General features: G+C 36.4%; 1 protein-coding gene across 12 annotated transcripts in view; it reads left to right on the top strand.

Moving 5' to 3' along the window:
• The window catches only part of DNAJC24 (DnaJ heat shock protein family (Hsp40) member C24), a 91413-nt gene that overhangs the window by 41325 nt on the left and 33331 nt on the right, over positions 1–16757 (top strand). For 10 of the 12 annotated variants that reach the window (XR_003139211.3, XR_007403638.1, XR_007403637.1 and 7 more), the window contains exons 3-4: positions 3605–3743; positions 14703–14771. Coding sequence is in view for 8 of the 12 variants with exons in the window: in XM_049096673.1 (XP_048952630.1) it covers positions 3605–3743; positions 14703–14771 (208 nt within the window). In the remaining 4 variants the exon portion in view is untranslated. The remainder of the gene's footprint in view (positions 1–3604; positions 3744–14702; positions 14772–16757) is intronic. The other 2 variants (XM_025452372.3, XM_049096675.1) reach the window with 1 other exon arrangement.

The following is a 16757-nucleotide window of genomic DNA, read 5'->3' as shown; positions in this document are numbered from 1 at the left end:
GGGGAGTCTAGAAATCCAAAATCTGTATAACTGGGCCAAAGTCAAGGCTCTAGGAGAGAGTCCATTTCTTGTCTCTTCTAGCTGCGACTGGCTGCCAGCATTCCTTGGCTTCTGGCCTCATCATTCCCAATCTTTAATGCCATTATTTCAAATCCCTCTCTGTGTCTCTGAATGGTCTTCATATCATCTTCTCCTCTGTGTGTCAAATTTCCTTCTGTCTCTTTCTTATAGGAATACTTGGATTATATTTAGGGCCCACTTTGGTAATTCAGAATAATCTCCATTTAAAGATCTTCAAGTTACATCTTCGAAGATCTTTTTCCTAATAAAGTAACATTGTACGAGTACCAGGGATTAGGACCTGATATCTTTAGGTTATCAGCCTATGACAGAATGTGTTTTCTTTTAGACCTCATTTCATTCTGGAGCTTGCTGTCAAAACGGATTGGATTGAGGCTTTTAGCACCCTAAATGACATATTTATTTACTTGCTAATAATTGCAATTTTTAATTGGACTGTGCATCATGGAATGAAATTCATTGCATTCTAATAGCACAACAGATTAGGCCTCAGATGGTGAGTTGCTTATTTAAAATAGGAGTCAGGAAAATACCAAGTTAGTAAGGAAATTGAATTATGCTTTGACTATCGTAGAGTTGATACATGACTCAATAAAATTTAGTGATAGCTTTTAGTTTTGGGTGGCCACAAACTAATTCTTGATTTTGTAGGGCTTTCCCGGTGAGGCTTGTTACCCAAATCTTCTTCATGCAGTGTTAGAAAAATGGGTCAGCTGGAGAACTTTACATAGCAAACTCTGATTTGGTTTGGGGATATTACTTAAATAGTCCAACTGTAGGGACTGCCTAGACTTCAGTATGGGAATCACTTTTTATGAGCATCATTTGATAAATCATAGCCATAAAAAGATGAAACTGTAAAGCCTTAGTTTCCCTTTCTTTTCTTGTCATTATATTAATTAGCTTAAATATTTAAATGTTGATAACCCTTAGATTTGGCATAGGAAGAGAAATAGTTTGCCAAAAGGAAAATGGAAGCCTAATTCTCTTTGTTTGCCCTATAATCTTTCTCTCAGCATGCATGATGTTCTTCTGTGCAACCAGATAACACAATAGCTTTGCTTTGCTAGTAAGGATCATCAGCAGTGTGAAAAGTTCAGCATGAAAACAAACTCACTGTCAGAACCAGTAGTCTACATTATGAATAAAAATTTACATACTTTCTGAATTCTAGATTGAGGATTGAAGTCACTTTACTTCATGTTCCTTCCCACAATTCACTGAATGACTTTGGACTTAATAACTTGTATAATACATGACATTGTACCTGTAAATTTTTCTTTTTTTTTTTTTTTTTAAGATTTTATTTATTTGTTCATGAGAGATGCAGAGAAAGAGAGAGGCAGGCTCCATGCAGGGAGCCTGAAATGGGACTCGATCCTGGGTCTTCAGGATCACACTCTGGGCTGAAGGCAGCGCTAAACCGCTGAGCCACCTGGCCTGCCCTGCACCTGTAAATGTTTCATGTTCTTTCAATGTCTTTTAATGAAAGAATTTAAGTGATTATGCCATTATTAGTTGATGAGTATGTGAGCTAACCATACTAATGTCATGAAATATAAAAATGGTGGGGTTTTTTTCCCTGTTTTATTATAAAAACTTTGAAGAAAAAGAACAAGGACTAAAGGGAGAAAACTAGTCTACTAAGTTCAAAGGAAATTCCTAAGATATATATTTTTTAAGATTTTATTTATTTGAGAGAGAGCGAGCATGAGTAGGGGGAGAAGCAGAGGGAGAGGAGAAGCAGACTCCCTGCTGAGCAGGGAGCCCTACTTGGGCTCCATCTTAGGACCCTGGGATCATGATCTGAGCCAAAGGCAGATGCTTAACCAACTGAGCCACCCTGGTGCCCCTTAAAGTAACTTTTAAAATTAAGATATGTTCTTTAATATATTTTATAAAGCATTCAGAATAATTACTGGTAGCAAATTCTAGTTGAATAGTATCAAGTAGTTCCTTGTTAACTTGAGTGAAAACATGACATATTTGAATATCTGCTATTGTGATAGCCCCACATCATTTAAGTGAAATGTCTCTACATTTAGATAACCTTTCCTCACTTATTTGTTGAAAGACTCGGCAATGCAAATAGAATATTCTTTCAGAACTGATAAATAAAGAGAAGGAAGAACCATGGAGAATATAGAGGAAAAAGGAGATAATATAAGTGAGGTGTCTAATAAACCACATTCACATTTGAGAATTGATGAATTGGTATAAAGTGTTTTTGTTTTGACCAAATACTTTTAAAAATTACTGCACATTGAAAACATTTTAAAAATGTCTTAGATTTGGAAAACATAAGTGAAAGATTTACAATGAATTAACTTACATCCAAATGTTGTGTTGAGTTCTTTAAAGTTTCTTACTAGAGCACTTGGATAGCTCAGTTGGTTGAGTGTCTGCTCTTGGTTTTGGCTCAGGTCATGATCTCAGGGTCCTGAGATTGAGCCCCATGGTTGTTCCATGTGGGATGGGAAGTCTGCTTGAGATTCTGTCTCTTCCTCTGCCCTCCCCCCTCACCCATGCTCTCCCTTTGTCTCTGAAATAAATAAAACTTTAAAACAAAAAAAGTTGTTTCTTACCAATCTGCTGTAGAATAACCATTTTTCAATAAAAGTTTATGTCTGGGAATTTGTAACTTTAAAATCTTCAGGGCTGAGCTGGAAGATGAAAGGTATTTATTTTCAAGTATGATTGTATAATCTGATTTTGTGAGAAAAAGCTAGTAGTTCATTTGTGATGGTATTTACAGCCACACATCTTATATAAGGAAAGCTTCATACTCTACAGAGTTTGTGCCCTTTCTTTGTCATGTCCTGCTTATCTGCACGTACCTATTTCTGTTTGTGTTAGTCATCCTCTCTAGGTAAATTGTCCATGAGACCAGTGATTCTATCAGCAAATTATCCAGAAAATGCTGTCTTTGCATGTTGTGACAGATCATGTCACTGGTGGATTTATAGCTACTCCAATGGTCTCATTAACCTGGCAGTTGTCTCCTGTGCCCAACACTGTTGTCTTGTTGCCTTGGCATCTTAGTTTTCATCTGCTCATTACCTTCTTTTCTTTTCTTTTCTTTCTTTTCTTTTCTTTTCTTTTCTTTTCTTTTCTTTTCTTTTCTTTTCTTCTTTCTTTTCTTTTCTTTCTTTTTTTCCCTCCCTTCCTTCCTTCCTTCCTTCCTTCCTTCCTTCCTTCCTTCCTTCCTTCCTTCCTTCCTTCCTTTTTTTTTTTTTTTAAGACTTTATTTATTTATCCATGAGAGACAGAGAGAGAGAGAGAGGCAGAGACACAGGCAGAGGGCGAGGCAGGCTCCATGCAGGGAGCCTGATGTGGGACCTGATCCTGGGTCTCCAGGATCACACCCTGGGCCGAAGGTGGCACCAAACCGCTGAGCCACCCTGGCTGCCCTCATTACCTTATTTCTTAACTAAAACTTAGATTTACGAGTGTTGGTTGTTTGTTTTTTACCTACCTCCATCAACCCTCTCTATTCACCATCCCCTTTATTTTTGATTGGCAGTATCATCCAGATAAACAAAGTGCAGATGTGCCAGCAGGAACAATGGAGGAATGTATACAGAAGTTCATCGAAATTGATCAGGCATGGAAAATTCTAGGGAATGAAGAGACAAAAAAAGAGTATGACCTGCAGCGGCATGGTGGGTACTTGTGGTGAGGAGCCACAGCACACTGGCAACTCTTTGAAGCTTTCCTGGGGAGCATATTCCAGCATTTGTACCAAGTTATTATTGCCTTCCTTACTCCTCCCTTCCATCACTGTTTTTAATTATGTCCTACTCTTAGTAGTGATTATTGTGTGTCCACTGAGAAGTTAACAAAACTAGTAGGATGTGGCTTCTTAGGAAGCCCTGAAAACTACTTTTTCTAACTAATGAAAAATGTTTAATTACACATTTCTAATGTGTTTAATAACTTATTTTTTAATTTAATTATGTGCTGATTAAAATTTTAATTGTAGTACTTTTAACAATGTGTACTATATAAATGGCAGTCAAAAGAAGGGTTCTCTATGGGATAACATCAGAAAGCACTCTGCTGTCTTTGCACTTGTTTTAGGCTAGGTTTCATGATTGTCTCCTGAATACAGTATTCTTTAGAAGATTGCTATAAATGGTATTTTAGGAATGCACCTTTCCTAAGCAGTTTTAAAAGTCATTTCTTTTATGCATTTTAGAAAATAGCTTCTTAAAACAGTGACAAGCTCTGGTGAGAAAGAAAGGGAGAAATGTAGGTCAGGTTTGTCACACATAGACTGCAGTTACACGAAGTGATAGGCTGTCTTTCAGCACTGGCCTTGGGATAGGAGTCCCTTAGTCTTGTATGTGAACCTTCAATATGCACCCTGCATGCTAATGGGGGGAGTCAATAATCAGTTACAGCCTGTGGGGAAAACACTCAATTGCACTCTGCAGTAGCACACCAGGTTCAACATTGACTCAAATGTGTTGATAAAAGCTCACTATCTCTGTAGTTGATTATTGAATCCCCTCCCGCGCTCTACACTGGCACATCATCAAACCTAACAAAATGATTTTAAGGTTCCTACTACTAAGGTTATGAAAATTTGATTTGAGAAACAAGGCTTACTTCTAAAGCACAGCATTGTAGGATAAAACCAATGATATATATGGAATTTCCATATTTTCAGAGGGGACTATACTGGTGGTATTACAGGCAGTATGTGATACCTTTGTGTATAAAGATTTCGTGAGCTATTTGTTTATACAATGGAGAACTTAATAGTGACTTTCATCATACTAATCAGCTCTAAGGCCATTCTAGTTTTTTTTAAGACTGATGAACTTTTTAAAAATATTAAACTGATGAGTGTAAATTCACTTTGCGGTGAATTTAGTTAATCTTCAAATATGGCTTGAATATTGGGTCTTACCTGTTTGGTGCATATATAAGTATCCTGCAAATTTATTATTTCTTTTGTAAATCTGTTTTATTTATTTATTTTTATTTATTTTATTTTATTTTTTAAAGATTTTATTTATTCATGAGAGAGACAGACAGACAGAGAGAGAGATGGGGCGGGGAGGCAGAGACACAGGTGGAGGGAGAAGCAGGCTCCATGCAGGGAGCCCGACATGGGACTCTCTCCTGGGCCTCCAGGATCAGGCCCTGGACCAAAGGTGGTGCTAAACCACTGAGCCACCTGGGCCACTCTGTAAATCTGTTTTACTTCTGGCAAAAGAATGTAGAAGTGGTTCCATTTGAGGATGAATTCTATTTATAGGTCGTTCTTTTTAACCTTGATTCTCGTGATAGGATTTCTATGGAAGTACTGAAACTAATATACACGAATGTGTCGTGTGTGAGAAGTTACCTATGTGTTTTTGCACATCTTTAGTTACTTTGTGGGTGCGTTTGCCGAAGATAAGGATAATCCACAAACCTGTACTCAGCGGGTGTAGGGGTATGTACTTGCCCTGTTGCTCTGCATTTTTGCCATTCCACAGCCTGTGTACTATTAAGAATCTGTCAGTAAAACTGACTAGAAGCCCACTATCTAAAGAGAAAGAAATAGGGAGAGATCAGGAATAAAAAAACTAATCTCTCTTCCTAGGGAATAGGATGTTGGTAGATGAGAAATGGAGAGAAACAGGAAACGGTTAAAAGTGAGCAGTACAGTTGGACAAAGCAAAGTTTCAAAAATGTCGTAAGAACAAATAATATCTTCTCATTGCCTTTGAGAAGTCCTTGGAAATTTAGATTTCTTTTGAGCTTTGAGTCCTTGGTTTTAAGGTTTTAATGGAGGTAACTGCAGCCTACGGGATCATAGGGGACTCTTGTAGGTCATTGATGAGGCCACAACAACATTTAGACAAACTGAATATAGTGAGAGTTGGGCCTGATTCATGATCTGGATAGATCTTCTGCTTGGAATTTAATGTTCGGTTTGCTCTACAAGTTTTTCAAGTAGGTTCTAGGAGGACAGTAGAAAGACAGCTTTTATGACTTTTCAATATGTCAGATCCAAGTACTAGGTATTTCCTTTATTACCAGCAACTCCAAATGGTGAGAATGCTTTACTTCCATTTTAAATTGAGATTGGATTGCTGTTTAGATAAGAACTGTAGAAGTCCAAAAAAAAAAAAACTGTAGAAGTCTCTTATCCAAAAATAACTGGCTGTTTTTAAGCCTTTCATACTAGAGCTATTTTTAAAAATCTCATAATAAACCTAGTTTCATACTGTCATTTCTTTTGAATGCTGACATTAATTTTTCCTTCTTGACCCATCTTCAGTAATTGGCTCCTTAAAAGAAGGAAATGAACTTGAACTTCTAACGGTGAGGATTTAGATTTGATAGAAGGAAAACCTTTGAGAGTGATAATTTGTTAAAGACCAGGATAGGTTACCAAGAGAGAGAGAATTTGTTATAACCAGGTCAAAGCACTCTTTTTTTCTGGGTCACCCCCTGGGGACATGGAAATAGCTTTGTTATACAGAAGTCTTTTTGCATGTGGTGATAGTTCATTGTAGAACTTTCTTTTCAGAGGGTGTGCCTTAAATATGTTTGTTTCCTGTCTTCCATTAACTTGGAGTATAAAATAAACCTAAGCTCCATAATACTTGGGAAGGAGGCAAGAGATGTTTTATTGGCTGGTGTTGAATGCTTTCTTATATTTCAAAGCTCAGAGTTGGTGCTCTGTTGTAAGAAAAGCCTCATCAATATTGCCCACAACCATTTATTTCCCTAAAAGATCATTTAAAGGGGCTCTTGACATCCGTATTTCTTTGCTTTACAAAAGATAGGATCCAATGAATTCTAATAAAGTCTAGGGTAGATACCATAGTAAAGTACATATATTTTTCTTCCTCATTTCCATGTATCTATTCTTAGTTGATAATTTTAGGGCAATGTTGGCCAGGCTGAAGAAAAGCAAATCTAAAAAAAGATGAGTAATATTCAGTTCCCAGATATTATACATTTTGAAAGCAGTGTTAACTAGTGAATTTAATCAATTAGTTCCAGTTGGCATATTTACCTTCTTGTTTCTAAGGATGCTTCCAAAGGCTTGCTTCCCAAGTTCCCTTGAAAGGCATGTAGTTATTCAAGATTAGGCTTTGCATTTCAGACAACCAGAGGAGCACTTTGGAAAATCTTTTTCGGATTTATAAAATGTTTATATGAATAATATCTGTTGAATAGGTTTTGGTGCCCTTATAAACCTATGGGGAGTTTTCTCATATATTAAGCACATTAAAAAACACTTTAGAAGTATATCATGAGAAGAGAATAGGGATCATGATTCAGTTGCTTTGTAATGTGACAGTCACACAGATCTCTGATGTCTGAGTGACTGTATAGAGTGACACAGCTGATGAGTTAGGTTTACTTCTTTGTGACCTGAAGTAAAACAAACCTTCAAGTGAAGTTGGGCAAATGAAATGTTTTAGAAAAATAAGTGGATTGTGTTTGGAATCCTTGGTAGTATATTATTTTGTTAATGTATCTTGGTTTTCTGTTAGTGAATTATTTTGGTAATGTGTAGTCTTCACCTTATAGTCAGCCAAGTCCTTGGATACCCAAAACAGCCTGACTCAGGAGATTGGGCCAGACATTATAAAGTCAGTGTGTCTTTACTCAAAGCTAATCAGCTACTCTCCCTTAGCTAGATTCAAAAGGTCATTTCTGATGTTATATTATACAATTTACCTTGTCCCTTTTATTAGGATAAATATTTGAGAATGGGAGGTAATCAAATAAATTATGGGCCAAATGGGAACATGTCTTAAAACCCCACCAACATTTTTGTGTCAAAATGCAATTAAGCCCAAAATAAGAATCTTTTGTGAAAAGCAAGTTAATGCTAAAAACTGATTTAATACTTTTAAATGTAGATAATATGAGTCTGAATTAATTTAAGAATAATGACTTAAGGCCAGTAGATATTTGTGTAGATTATGTACTAAAACTGACCCTTATAAAACACTTGTATTAGTCAGATCAGAGTTTCCATCTATGATCATATCAGTATTTCCATTTGATTTTAGGAATTTGAAAATTGGCTGTAAAAATGTGCTTCAGGTAAAACTTGAAGATAAGCATCAGGGGGCATGTTTTTTTTGGTGACTGTCTCTGGGAAAAGTAAGTATGTGAAATGATGCAGAAAATCCATCTAGACAGTTAGGGACTGGCATTTTCTTCAGAGGGAGAAGAGAGTATAGAGAAAACTTTTCTGTGAGCGTCTTCCTGCTCCCTCTTCTTTGTCACAAGAAGGTGACTTCTCATGTTATCTTTTACTTTTACTTGAATGCAAATAACTTTTTGCAGTGAAAATATATTTTAAGATCTTTTCTCAGTGGTCTTGAATAAAAATTTGGCTGGTTTCAAAGAATGTTACAGAAGCCCATGGGCAAGATCACAGTTATAATTCTGGCATACTTGGCCATAGTTGGGAGTTCTGATTTAATACCAGAGAAGATGAAAGATTTAAGGAAGTCTGTGTCTCCCACTTTAATGTCTCTCCCGGTTTCACTTGGGTACTTGACCCAATTGACATCAGTGAGTCTTAACCCAGAATGGGGTTACCTTTCTCATTGCTTTTTTTCTCTCAGAATTGAAACTTTCATTCCATATTACATTCTGATCACTTCTGCTTTGCTCAGTGTACAGCCAATGAATTGGAAATGAGTGTTAACACTTCTTAATTTTTTTTCTTTGTGATCTTTTTATCCTCATAGCTATCACGGTAGTCCATACCCAGAGTGTAACACATACCCACAGCTGCTAATTGGCCGCCTCCTATAGTCCTGTACATTTTGATTGGTCTAAATTTCTTTATGCTCACTCCGCTGTTTAAGAACTTCTGTAATGACCCTCTCCCCAACGTAACATTGACCCATTCATCTAGAATTTAAATGGGATAGAAGCTTTGAAACCTCAGCCTTATCACCAATCACAAACCTGATGTGAATCTTCTACCCTGGTTCATGTAAGGGCTCCCAAACACATATGCCTATGCTCTTTGTCATTACTCAGAACATCCTCCTATTCTGATTCATCAGTTTATTTTTTAAAAGTAAGTATGTATGTATGTATGTATGTATGTATGTATGTATGTGAGAGCGCGCCTGTGCAAGAGAGCACACGAGCAGGGGGAGCTGCAGAGGGAGAGGGAGAAGCAGACTCCTCACTGAGCAGGGAGCCCAGTGCAGGGCTGGATCCCAGGATGGTACCATGATTTGAGGTGAAGGCAGCTGCTCAGCTGACTGAGCCACCCAAGTGGCCCTGTCACGGTTTATTTTTTATTGAAGTTTGAACTCAAATCTTCCTATCCACCCTGAACTCTCAAAGAAAGCTTTCCCTGACACTCTAATCCACCATCATTTCTAATCTCGGAATCTAAATTATTTTTCATTTTTTCTCTGTGGTTCCTATCTTTCAATTTCATTTGATACTCAGAAGGACTAAATCATTATATGGACTATGGATTTGGTAATAGTGGACCGATATTAATAGGACTGACAGTAGCAAAGTATATCAAACTTCTTAACACTGTCACAAATCCAGACAAGGTCAGGAGTTGTTGCCTTCCTACACTGTGGTACTTGAGGCTTTCTCCTCTCATAATGGATTGATGTTTAGTCATTTTCTCAGGGTCTGGTACAAACAGGTCAACAAACATTATGAGATAATTAACAGTTAAAATAGCTGCTGTTTACTGAGCACTAGCTCTATGGTAATTGTCTTTCAGTCATTGTTTAACAGCCTCTTAAGGAAGATATTAATATCTGCTTTGCAGAGAGAGTCTGCAGTTCAGAGGGGTTAAGTAATTTGACTAACGTCACATGCCTAGTAATTGATAGAGGGGGAGTTCAAGCCATTTTCTGACTGGTAATTGTGTTATGCTGAACTGTCTAGTTTTGTGTAGGTGTGTACAACTTATTATTGTTAGTTCCAGATAGGAATGAGTTCTGAGGCTCAGAATGAGAGGCTGGGCCTGCTGCTGCTGTTCCACCTGTTGTGTAGTGAAACATGAAATTCAGTTTCCGGCTTTCATTTGGTATCTTTTCTGAGCACTGGGTGCACGCTCAGTTTATAAAAGCCCCACAGTTCTTCAAGTCCATAATTAAACTCCAGGTTTGTAATTTTTCTTTGCTATGGAAAGCCTTGCAGTTGTGACTCTTTAGTTTCACCTGGGAAATGGTTAGATTATAGACGTTTCTGATTTAATGAGCAGGTTTCACGTTAAATGTTGCCTGATTCTGAATCTCTTATCAAGGTGGAGACTGTTCCAAGAACAGAGACTATTAAGGACAAGGAAGCTGATTTCCTTCAAGTTAGTTCCTATATGAAAAGTTTAATTATGTATAGTGAAATGAGTTTTAAGAATGAGGTGATTGTGTAAAATTAAATCACTTGGTTTTAAAAAAGCAAGATACTAAGACCTAAAGAAAAACACTGCTGTTTGCTTCTTATACACAGATGACTTCCGTAGTGTGAAATAAACTTTAAGTATTTTAAAAGGCAGAAAAATAAATACAATAGACTAATTGCTAAATGAGAGCATCCTGGGGACTTGATCGCTTAAGTTACGACGTTGCTACACATGAAAAGTAGGGACGAAGCCACAGATGGACTAGATCTTTTTGTGTTGGGTTGAATGAGACTTTTGATATCTCAGCCATACTGAATAAAGTTAAATTTCTCTCCTTCGTATCTTTTTGTTGCTGTTACTTATTTTTACTTATTTATTTGAACTGTAGCTAGAGTTAGAAAAGGTTTCCTGGGATTAGGAAGTGTAATTATTTAGGCAGCAAAAAGTTGTTTTAGAAATTTTACTATCATTAGGAGGAAGCTTTAAAAGGCTGGAATTCCATTGTCTTGTAAGAAGTAAGAAATATTTATTGATTCCCAAATGGAGCTGAAAAAAACCTTTCCTCTTTTAGAAAGTTGTGAATGACCCAGCGAGAGCTCTAGTAAGCTTTACTGAACCAAGCTGCTAATAGTTATTTAATGTTATTCTTCAGTGTGAAAGAATCTCCCTAGATTTTCCTTTTAATCTCTTTGAATTGCAGGCTCATAAACCTCTCTGATGAGTCCTGCCAGTGTTTTCTTAGATCCCACCGTTGAGACAAAGGAGCCACAGAATTCTTTCACCTCTTGTTGTCAGACAAATCCAATAGAACACAAGGTCAGAAGGGCCTGTACTTCTAAAGGTTGAAAGATTCTTTTCCAAGTAACCACGTAAATTATTTGATTTTATCATTATATTCCTCAGGAATCTCTCTTTATAATGCATTGCTTTCTATATGTAAATAAATTTGGATCTTTTTCTCGCCTCCATATTTGCCTAAGCTTTGAGTACAGCGCAGGGTATGAATGAACATGCCCACCTTAGGAAAGGCTGAGCCCCATTTACTTCAAAAGAACTAGGAATCATGTAGTGTAATTGGACTTAAGATAGAGTGCCCAAGTGCCACGCATTGCATTTTCTTTCCAAATGGCTGGGTTTGTGTGTTTTTAAGTTGTTACCATTTTGGGGCTAAGATTCCAGATTTAAATCTTGTATCTCTTCTTTTAATTAAATCACTTTCTAAGTCAGTGTATGTTTTCTCAACATTTTTACTAGTGTCATGTTAACAGGAAAACTCTGAGATAGAATTTACATTTTTGGATACCTATTGAAATAATTTCATTGTAATGAGCAAAAATATTTATAATATGTAATACTCGAAAGAAAAGAAACTTCTCTATTTTGCAGATGCCATGCCTGATTAGTAGACAATTATCAAAGCTAATTACTGGGTTCCTGTGCGTTACTTTACAGGCTAGGGAGGAATTAGGTTTTCTAATTATAACTACAATGGTGGACAAGCAGAGATCATTGTTTAAAAAGAGAAAAAAAAAACATTGATTTGTTTGTGCTCCTTCCTTGTAATCGTAGTTAGGGGGGAAGTTGCTGTTGCCCCATTCCCTGGACACCTGCCTCTCAACAAAGGCTCGTGGTCACCTCCCCACCCCCTACATTTAGATTCACCTTTTACTTGTATGTAACCCCTCTGCTCATTATACACTTCTACAGGGATCCAATTTTCCTTGAGTTAATCACCCCCAGCCTTTTTCAGAAGTTGTTAGATTACTGTCTTTTCAAGGAATACACACTTTCTTAGGAGGCTTTTAACTTCTTTCCCCTAACTTTTGTTTCCTTATTTCTATTAAAAAGTGTAGCTCTTGGGGCCTCAGCACACTACCTTTAAAACTTTTTGTTGAAATGTATCATACATGCAGAAAAGTGCGTCAATCCTAAGTGTCCAGCTTGATGGATTTTCACAATAAACCCACATATCTAACAGCACCCAGAAGGCCCCCTGTGACTCCCTGTAGTCACTGTTTCCTCCCACACCCAACCCCACAGTGTCACACAACAACTTGGTAGTTTTGGCTGTTATATTTCATATAATGGGGGATCGGATAGTGTGTTCTCTTTTGTGTCAGATAGGACTTTAAAGCCAGAATCCCCACAGAAACTTGGACTGTTGTGTCCGCATAATATTAAATAATCAGATCAAATATATAGATGTTTAGACAGCCACAGAACATGAGAATATTTTTAAACATAATTCTTTTAACTCTGACCTTGGGCAGAGTACTAAAACCATTTTTGCACTGTTTTCCCTCTTACTATGAGATATCATCTCAGTTGACCTGTCAACAATAGGTAGCTAGTCTAAAGTTATTGTACATAAAGAAGAAAAAATAAAAAAAATGTAAAGGCCACTTTTTTTGAGGAGGTGGAATAATAGAAAGGGGTTCCATGTGAAGTAGTAACTAGGTGAGCATGACAGTAGCTTCCTAGTAGAGAAGCACAGCAATATGAAGCTGACTTCCTTGGCAGTTATCTTTGCCAGTTATTTCTCATTTATTATTTTCAAATAGAAATAGCATAATAGACATATATGAATGAGTTGTCTTTTTGTGTAATTGCTGTATTGCAGGTGTTCAAGATAGGTTAGATTAAGGCTTATTCATTTTGTCATTACCTCTGATTTGCTTTAATTGATTTCAGAATTACTTAAGATATCGATCAGATACCCGGGAATAAAGCCAACTTTCACTGTAAATTATTTACATCTGTTTTTTCCCTAGCTACAGTCTGTTAAGTGCCAATTACCCCCATTTCTAAATCTAAAACAGTGTTTCATTTCCCCATTCAAGCAAACTTACCTTCATCATCCTAAGACATTGAAACATAGGATTTTTTTTTCCCTAACCATGGGACTTTTAGGGAAAATTTTTAAAAAACTAAAATATTGAATAACCTACAACCAAGTGTGCTTTATATAGAATGTGGAAATTGTTTTGTTCAGAAATTACTTCGCATACTGATACAGTCTGCATAAGCTCTTCAGTGGGCACACAGGGATGGAGGAACTGCCCCCGAACATTGGGCAGAGTCTTTACTCTTTGGATTTTAGGGTCAGTTTAATAGACTGTTGGTACCCAGGAAATACGAAGTGATCTAATATTTGACATACTTAATAGAAAACCCCAGTGAGTTCAAAATATTGTATAATTTTTTCATCTATTTTAAAATTGTGTAACTCACCAATAAATTTTGAACAGGCAGTTATTAAATATAATTAAATTGTAGGCATTCACACAACGGAACAAAGGAAAGCATTCTCAGCAAGTGAACAAGAGACTAGTGAGACAGCTAAAGAAAATTTCATTGGGGTGAGGGGTGGATTTTAGTAGTTTCTTTTAAGCATCGACTTCTAGAAGAACAATACAAGCACACATGAAGTATAGCATGCCTTTAAAAACAAAGACAAGTGCTTATCTGTAGTGCTTTCTTTGTCCCAAAGTATACTGGTTTTAAGGAAGACTATATGCTTCTACTACCTGAACTATATATACTCTGACTCAATTTAGGTAGAATTCCAGGCTCTTTTGGACCTTCTACCTATAGGGAAAACTATGGTCTAGGCAATAGCAACAGAACATCAACACAGTACAGTTGTATTATGTGGTTATTGAGACCTTTGCCAGTAAGTCTTTAAGTTACTTATTCCTCTGCTTGCAAGCAGTTAAAACTCAGATGACTAGTAGCCCCTTCTAAAAGGCTTATCTCCAAATACTTCAGCATATGAATTTGGGAATGGGGACACAATTTAGTCCATAACAACCTTTCTGAAGCAGCTAAGAGATAACTCATTATAACTAAGGTATCTTTCTAATGTTAGAAAGCTAGTAAAATACTACAACTCAGGTGCAAATACAGTTATTTTTGCCCAACTCCATCCTGCCTTCCTTGGTTACAGGCATAATTTATCTGGCAAAAAAAATTCCTCTCTCTCTCACAAAAATAGGGGTTACTAGTTAATCACAGGGAATCATCAAAACCACCTTCATGATTTTTGCATGTTGCTTATTTGTGGAAAGTGAGATAGTTTTGACTGTTGAAGTTCCTAAGAAGTGGACTACAAGTCAGCCTTAAAACTGCTGTCAAAAGTAGTAAACTGAGTTTTTAAATGGTAAGTAAATTACAAGTGTAGTCACTGGGCTGCAGTTGCCTTTTCAGTATTCTTCATGGTTATAATTAAAGTGTCAAATTAAGTGTCTCATTTTATATTTTACAGAAGACGATCTAAGAAATATGGGACCAGTAGATGCTCAAGTATATCTTGAAGAAATGTGTTGGAACGAAGGTTGGGATTATTTGTCTTGACTACAGTAAAGAAAAATATTAGAGATTTTCTTTAAGAAAAACTCATAGGATATTTGGAAATCTTCAAAAATAGTAATAGCTTGGCTTTCTATATTATACATACGTGGGTAGTTTTAGAAATATTTTTTTCATTCTAAACTTCAATTATTGATGTCCCCCTGCATGACTCATTTCCAGTTTTTTTTTTTTTTTTTCTAGTCTAATTAGATGTTAGGTAATAAGGATTTCATGAGGTTTTCTTTTTTAAATTACTTTGGGTTTTGGTTCACTTTCCATCTGTGTAATAGAGTGAGAGAGAGCACGTGAGAGTGAGCATGTGGGGAGGGAGAGGGACAAGCAGACTCTGTGCTGAGCCAGAAGCAGGGGCTGGATCTCAAGACCCTGAGATCAGGACCTGAGCTGAAATCAAGAGTCAGACACATTTTAACCAACTGAGCCATCCAGGCACCCTTTGTTACTAGAATTTTACAACTTACATCTTAATTTCTCCACTCTTCTGAATTGCTCTGGTTGGACACTTCTTCTAAATAGAACCCATGAATACCACACATCCATGTTTCTCTGGGAAATGAAGAAAATCTTACTATTTTCTAGAATTTTTATATACTTTAGCTATTTATTCAGCCTGGGGTAAAAATTCCCTAGGGGTTTATAAAAAAAAAAAATTCTATGAATGAGTGTGGGTAGGTAGAAGATAAACAGCCCATCCTTCCTGAAACCAAATTTACTAGAATATTTTCTTTATGGCAAATTTTTAACTTGGTGCTTTTAGGAAGGTGAGTCATAGGCTATTGACTTAGGAGGAGAATCACGTTTTTGCTTATGGGTCACTCAGCTTCTAAACTGAAATGAAATCCTAGAATGTAAATTCTTATTTGCAGTGAATTATTGAGAAACTTGAGGCTTTGTGTAATTGGGTTTAATAGTTTCATCAGAGGAAACAAGAGAACTGCTATGAAAATAGAAAATACCAGTGGCATAGTAAGCTTTTGAAAGGCTTCTAGTTCATGAAGGGGACAGACTAGAATATAACATGTCATTTCTCAAGGTGACCTGCCCAACTAAATATATTTTTTTAAAATATAGTATTGTTGCCTCATAAACTCGTATCATGTGTGTTTAATCTCTTCTTAGACAAATTAGTTTTTTCTGTAGTTGATTCAATTAATATATTTTGTTTCCTAATGACTCCTGATATGAAAATAGCCAAAATGGTTTTTGCATTTTTTCCTTCAGTAGCCTTTTAAAAATATAAATAAGATTTTAAATTCATGTGGATTCGTGGTTTAAGCTTCTATTGAGTTAGCAAATACAATGAGCTTTTTGATCAAGTGAATAAAACAAGATATTGAAGGAAATGTACAACATGAAATCGTCAGGTTATAAATGTGTTACTGCCCTTGGGATTTCCTTAAGTAAACCTGACAGTGAAGATATAGAAGAATCCTAATCACAGCCAGTAAATTGGTTCTTAGAAGCTAGAGTTAATCTGAAAAGTATAGGACATCCTTAGATGCTTAATTAAGACTTTTTTATAAAGATGGAAATAAGCCTTATTCTTGTGAGAGAAAATACTGAGCAGCGAACAGCTGCATGAAGCCATTATTTCTGCAGGGATATTTACAAAATAGTAAGTTTTGCGATTGAATTTGCAGTTTTGAATTATTCTTTGAAATTGAAAAGAGCAGTCTTGGCAGATGAAAATTCAAGAAAAAGTGCAATCGACTGGACAAATAAAAAATAGTTTGAAGATTCTTTCGTGGCCATTTCCAGAATAATCTTGGAAAGTAAAGATCCAGAGCAGGAGAAAAGTGAATGAAACCCTACATGATAGACATAGCCAAATTACCATCTTCTTGATTCAAGGACAGTATGAAACAATGCATTTTATTATGCTTAAAAGGCATCCCTGAAGAACTGTTGAGTGGTTAACCTTTCCCCTTAGAGTTAGTCTGTTTTACAACTT

The sequence above is a fragment of the Canis lupus genome, chromosome 18 (assembly GCF_003254725.2).
Source record: "Canis lupus dingo isolate Sandy chromosome 18, ASM325472v2, whole genome shotgun sequence".
Classification (NCBI taxonomy): Eukaryota; Metazoa; Chordata; class Mammalia; order Carnivora; family Canidae; genus Canis; species Canis lupus.
This window is presented reverse-complemented; position numbering and strand designations above follow the sequence as displayed.